At 38.1% G+C, this 6684-nt stretch overlaps 1 protein-coding gene across 1 annotated transcript in view; it reads left to right on the plus strand.

Moving 5' to 3' along the window:
* Positions 1-6125, plus strand: part of SH3TC1 (SH3 domain and tetratricopeptide repeats 1) — a 28173-nt gene extending 22048 nt beyond the window's left edge. Inside the window, exons 14-18 of the mRNA XM_009584120.1 lie at positions 2327-2477; positions 3755-3877; positions 4170-4320; positions 5239-5435; positions 5669-6125. Coding sequence (XP_009582415.1) covers positions 2327-2477; positions 3755-3877; positions 4170-4320; positions 5239-5435; positions 5669-5899 — 853 coding nt within the window. The 3' untranslated portion in view covers positions 5900-6125. The remainder of the gene's footprint in view (positions 1-2326; positions 2478-3754; positions 3878-4169; positions 4321-5238; positions 5436-5668) is intronic.
* Positions 6126-6684: the final 559 nt, after the last annotated feature.

Raw genomic sequence — 6684 nt, forward strand, 5'->3', positions numbered from 1 at the left:
ACCACTTCAAGAGCCAAATTATTTTTAAAATCTATGTAAATAAAAAATATTATATGTTATGCAACTCTTGATGACTGCTATAGCTCTAGGATTATTGCTGGCAGGTGACGTGTTTGCGATGATAGATTTTTACAAGACAATTTTTCCATTAGAAACCAAATGACATATTCCAAACAGGCCAGACATCAAATTGCCTCTATGTAAGTGTTTCTCTTTGAGGAAATACTTTTTTCAAAACTTACATAAGCACAAAGCCTATGGGCAAAACTGCATAGTGTCAGTCTCCAGCAATTTCTATACTGCTCTTATTTTCAGAATAGCAATTTTTTGCTTTGCTCTATTGAAAAAACAGACTGCACAAGTCAATTTATGGTAACTAACAGGTGCTGGGGAAACTTACAGGTTTCTCTAGACAATTTTCAACGTGTTTTTTAAGGCAGCTTTGTCTAATTCCTCCCCCCGCCCTGTATCTCACTTCAGGGAGTCACTTTAGATTCAGGTATTTTCAAACATGCCTCAGTAAGGATGGAAAAAATATCCTCAGTTGTGGAGAGTAGATGCTTATTTTAGCTTTAAGTGGCTGCAGTCCAAGCATCTAACTTTCCTAATATGTCACCTAATTTATTTTGCTTTGTTCACTGCTGTTTAATGAGATAGTTGGTGAAAATCCTTTGGAGAGGCTGAAGACAAAGGAGTCAGTTAAGATTTCAAACTACCTGGAATTTGCAGAAGGATATCACTAGCTGGAGAAGCTGCTGCTTTGTGTGCATGTAGTGCATGGAATTTATCATAGAATCATAGAATATCTCAAGTTGGAAGGGACCCATAAGGATCATCGAGTCCAACTCCCTGCTCCTTGCCTAGAAGCCTGGCTCCCAAATAGTGTTGGCTGTGTAACCTTAGCAGACTACCGGATAATAACATGTACTCAATATGATATTAGACCATAGTATCACAGTAGTCTTTGAGTTAAGAGTCCCAAGTAACAAGGATATGTGTTTATGCTGAAGTTACGAAAACAGTGATGTCCTTGGTGTCACCACCTCCAGTGTAAATTACTGTGGCCACTCCAGGGGACACAGCCTGACCCGTTCCAGGTGCCGTGCTGCGTTATGGATTGGTATATGCGTCTGTCTGCTGTAAAAGCAAAAACTCTGAAGAAGGGATGGAAGTGGTATTCAGTAATTGGGCTGAGTTGGACTACTTTAACTACCTTGCCTTTCCTCATGTTAGCAGCTTGCTAGCAAAGAAGAGAAGACTGAAATGTCAGGCGTGTTCAGTGGATCTTTACTTCCTCTCACGAGTATAAAAGGAGTGACAGGTCTCTTCAATTTCTGTAAGAATCAGGAAGTGATAAAACCATTTTTTTTCTCCTCAGATGAGATATAACCTTGTTGAGACAACTGAAGTCTTGATGATGTGAAATACTAAGGAGCACATTACCTTTAGATTTGTTTCAGAACTTTTTTTGAGCTCTAAAGTAGGCTCTAAAGTACCTGAGTAGGTTCTAAAGATGCACTGTGTAAAGATTGACTGTAACTGTGCAGTTCATGTTACATTTTAATATGTTTGTGTCTTGTGCTTGGAGGAAAATGCACCAGGTCAAGGTGATGGGAGTCTATCACAAGACAGATAGAGAAGGATATAATAAGGAAGTCTGGGGCTTCTATGTCTGGTATAAAGCAATCAATCTGACAAGTCTTTCTAATGTAAGCTCAATCAATCTGACAGGTCTTTCTAATGAAAAGTATGACCACTCTGCTGAGAGCACAGTGCCCTCACACAGTGAAAATTGCACTGCCCAGTGATCTGATAATTTAGGTGCTTCTAGAACTGATCGTGTCTTCTCCATCCCCCTCCAAGATTTTCTACAAATGCTGATTAGTTTGAATTGTGCTGAAGTCTGAGGCCTAGGTGATATTTAGAAAAAAAATATTTACAGACACAATTTCTTTCTGAGGTTTGTAGGAAAAAGCCATAAATTATAATCATTAAAGATAATGATAAATGATAAAGAGCTAAAGATGAGGAAAGATTTTTCCACCTGTCACTAGCCTGAGGTGTAGGGGAAGGACACATCTAAAATAAACTGTCCTGAAATAATATAACATGATAACAATCTAACAGGAAACATAGATTGAACAAAAAAGGAAGAGGAAAAAGACCAAATTTGCTATTTACTAATGGAATATAGCTGAGAAATTATAATTATGCATTGAATAGAGGAAACAGATTGTTTTTTACATTAACATAAAGGTTTTTTTCATTATAAACATTCCCAATTCTGAAGAACCCCTCAGTGATTAGCAGTTTTCCCCTGTTTCAGGGCTTACAGGTCAGCTCTGGAATATACAAAAAGAAGCCTTGGAATATTTATAGATCTCCAGAAAAAAGAGAAAGAGGCATATGCTTGGCTACGGGCAGGAAAGATATATTATGTTCTGAGGCAGAATGAGCTTGTGGATCTTTATATTCAGGTATGTTGTCAACACTTACAGGCATGCACATGTTGTCCATGTGGTGCAGGTGGCATGGTAAGAGAGTAAGTAATAAGTAATTCAATATAATGATCCCAGAGATTTTGCTAGCTGATGTTCTGAACATATAGCAACACCATTTATGTAATGCTTAACAGCTGAAAGTCTCAGCATTTTCTGGCGGTGCTCCATTTTAATCTGTTGTTTGACTCTGGAAAGATTTTGGGCAGTGACCTTTCTTAGTGCCTGCTCTGTTGTAAATTCTGCGTACTTCTTCATTGTCTACCAGCTCTACAGCACTACAGCAATCAAACCATGTATGTGTGCTACCTGCTGGTGGATAACATAATAATCATCTTAGCATGCTGACTTGTGGGCCAGATCCCCTGGAAAACAGAGTAGCTTTTTCAGGAAGCATTTCCAAAGCCAGGGACATGCACAGTACGGACAACATAGAGTCAGTGCCCACTAAAAGGTTGACTGCTGTGCCAGTAATTTGTGCAAATCATCACATCTTAACTTGCGTGTAAAACAACTTCCAAAAATCTGATGCAACAGAGTCCTTAAATGCCTGAAGCCAAAATAGGCTGAAAAGGATTGCTGCCTTTGTGCTTAAGTAGAGAGCTGGTCTTGTATTAACTGAAGGCAACTTGAAAACTAAAGATCCCAAAACCAAAGCAAGATTCTTCAACTTGCTTCATATGCAAGTCCCCTTTCTCATTATTATTTACCCTATCAGTAACTGAGTATCCTGGTATCCTTGCTTTGGGGAGGATGCATGCTGCCTTTCATGAAGTCCTTTTGGCTAACATGGCATATATTTATTTCAGAATAACAAGAGAGTGGAGCTGCATTTATTTACAGAATTCACTTCACAGGCTTTTAAATCTGCACTGTTAGCAATATCTAACTTGCAGTTAGAATTTATTTCTATGATAAGTGCAATTTAATTCAAATCTAGTATGTTGCAGCTATCAAATGCACTATTGGTTTTTAGAGTGCTGTATGCTGACAAAGGTAGCAGCGTACTATTGCCAGAAAAAGGGAGACAGTAACGCTACGTGCCCAGGTCCTTATGTTCCTTCTTCAGCGTCTGCCACTGGCCTGCTCAAAACCAGGGTACCAAAAAGACAGACCACATAAAATATAGCCTTTCCTGTCTTATAATGAGAGGCCTTAACAAGATCTTTTTTCAGTTGCTAATATTTACAATGTTTTTACCAAGAAGTAACCAAGATTTTCTTTCTTTCTTTCCCCACTCCTTGTTTTCTTTTCAGGTTGCTCAGGATGCTGCTCTTTACACAGGAGATCCAAATTTAGGAATGGAATTGTTTGAAGCTGCTGGAGACATATTTTTCAATGGTACTTGGGAAAAGGAGAAAGCAGTGACTTTCTACAGGGTTTGTGCAGTTTTTCTACTGCATTGATAGTTATGTACCCTCCCATCACAGCAGGTGTTCTACAAATGCTGAACCAAAAGCTGATCCTCTCAGCAAACAGTTTATAACCTATTGCAGCTGAGTACTTTGTCATGGTGTTAATAGATTTCACCTGTTGCAACCCCTGGGTGTAAGATATGCCTTATGCAAAGAGCAAAATAAAACCAGAAATTGCTTGACATGACATAAATGGAAGCTTGCCAGTGCATATCGTGGGGCTCAGCAGTACCTAAGCTGTTTTTATGCATTTCAGGACAGGGCTCTTCCACTTGCTGTTAAGACTGGCAACAAAACCACCGAACTCAGATTATGCAATAAACTGGTGGAATTGCTGGTGAATCTGAAGGCTTATGAGGAAAGTCTGGAATATGCAAGAGCATCTCTTATGCTCAGTGTAAGTTTAGGTAAGACCAATTTCAATTACAGCTGAGTATTACTGATATCTCCAAAATAAGGCAGAATTCTAAAAAGCTTTCTTCCTTTGAATTCAGTTAGATTTCTTGCCAGGATTTCATAGTGATACTGTCATTGCTATTTTTGCTTCCATTAAAGAATGAACAACTTTATTGCTGTCTCTTCTAACTCCAAGCTCATATGGAAAACCTTTGGTAGAGCACAGAATTAAACCTGGGATTCCAAGTCCAAATTGAGTGTTCTTCTCCCAGCTAAGCTGTAATACAAATGAATAATATTGTCCCAAGAGGCTTTTGAGTGTCAAATATTTCTTTCAGGTTTGCTCATAGCCTTGCTGGTGAACCAACCTAGGAAAAAGTAGTCAAAAATGATAGGGCTAGTTTCCAAAATGACTATTCCTCGAATTTGAGAGCTGTTCAACTGATTAAAAACCCTCTCACCCCTCCACACATGCACAGACAGGTCATTTTGATCAGTCTGAAAATCACCTTTTTGTCATAACTTTTGATGTAAAGTATGTACTGGGGGGGGGGGGGGGGGGGGGCAGGCAAGGGAGTCTTTAATCCCATTAGCTACTATACTTACAAAATAATCTATTTGTATTCTTTGTAAGTATGTGCAGGATGTGTATATCTATACATGTGAGATAAGAATGTAGTTATTTCTCAAGAAAATCCTAGACACTGTCAAATCCTACACTGGGAAATTTAGGAATTCTGTGGGATTTTTCTTAAAGGGCAGGTTTTGGCCATGTATCTCTTGAACAAAATTAGTTTTATCCAGTAAAAGATCAGCAAATACCATATAGAAGTAAAACAAAAAATAGCATAGATGATGTATTCTGGTTTGAGACAATTTGACTACTTTGTCTTTTTGGTTTTATCCTGACTCATACATTATCTCATTAGGAAATCAGCTAAATGAACGAATAGCTTACCATCGGCTGGCTGCCATCCATCATCATTTGGGTCACTGTGAACTAGCTGAACACTTTTATTTAAAGGCCTTGTCACTCTGTTCCTCTCCTCTGGAGTTTGAGGAGGAAACACTGTATTACGTCAAGGTGTACTTGATCTTAGGAGACATTATATTCTATGACCTTAAGGTAAGAAATACCAAAACCTGCTGCAGAAAATCGTTACATTGAGTAATGTTTCATAACATTGGGTTTTACCATATTCTGGTTTTATGCGTTTACAATGTAAATAATAAAGTGGGAAAACCTACTGAAGTTCAGAATCTGTAGTATTCTCATTTGATACCTAATAAACTGAGCTTAGATGTCCTCTTACACCAGTTGTACTATAGAGGGTACTATCTTTGTGTCTTTTATTTCAGGATCCCTTTGATGCAGCAGGCTATTATCATTTGGCACTTGCTGCTGCCATGGACCTTGGCAATAAAAAAGCTCAACTGAAGATTTACACAAGACTTGCAATCATCTACCATAACTTTCTTGTGGATCGGGAAATGTCTCTCTTCTTCTATCAAAAGGCAAGAACCTTTGCAACAGAGCTGAATGTTAGGAGAATAAATCTAGCTCCTGATCAGTGTTATAAGAGTTCATAAGCATCTTTGGAAAATGCAGTCTAACAACTACAGAAGTACCTAGAGAAATACTGCACTGGCTTTGTAGGAGGATGCAGAATGCTTTCAATGTCTCATTATGCATGTGCTGTAAGCCGGAGCTCAGCACCCCAGACTAAATTACTAGTTTATATGACAGTCAACTACATTTCATTGTCTCCAAGATGTACAGTCTTGTACTTGTTGTTTAAGGATCAGCCTGTGAACTAAAACTAAAACCCAACAGTCTTTTTTAACTAAATTTTTCTTTGCTATCTGTTTCTGCCTAACTGGATACCAGAAAATGATCAATGCATAGATGCAATGAAAAATATTTAATAAAGTGATACAGAGAAAAACCACTTCATACAAGTTGTGGCTCTCTTTGTATGACCTGTATTTACTTGATATCACAAAAATATGTGCACAAGCACGTTAGGTGGGGTATTGGAGAATTGGTTTGATCCAGTTTCCCAGCCATCACCCCTCATTTCCTATCAAATTCATCTACTGCAGTACTTAGAGGCACTAGTTAAGATTTATATTCTAATTCCTCAAAACACTTATGTACATGTTGTAATAACTAACTGGTTTCCAGAACTGAAGTTTCTAGTAATATGTAAGTTGTAGTTTTGTGGATTTCAGTGGTCATGTGAAGGCCCTCTTTTCAAAGGCAAATTATCTGTTTTTTTTAACTGACCCTTTTTAGAACTGTCTGCAATGACTTATTACAGTGTTTCCTACTGTCTTACATATAACTATATTATGTTCAGAAAAATGTACTACTT

The sequence above is a fragment of the Fulmarus glacialis genome, unplaced genomic scaffold (assembly GCF_000690835.1).
Source record: "Fulmarus glacialis isolate BGI_N327 unplaced genomic scaffold, ASM69083v1 scaffold11238, whole genome shotgun sequence".
Classification (NCBI taxonomy): Eukaryota; Metazoa; Chordata; class Aves; order Procellariiformes; family Procellariidae; genus Fulmarus; species Fulmarus glacialis.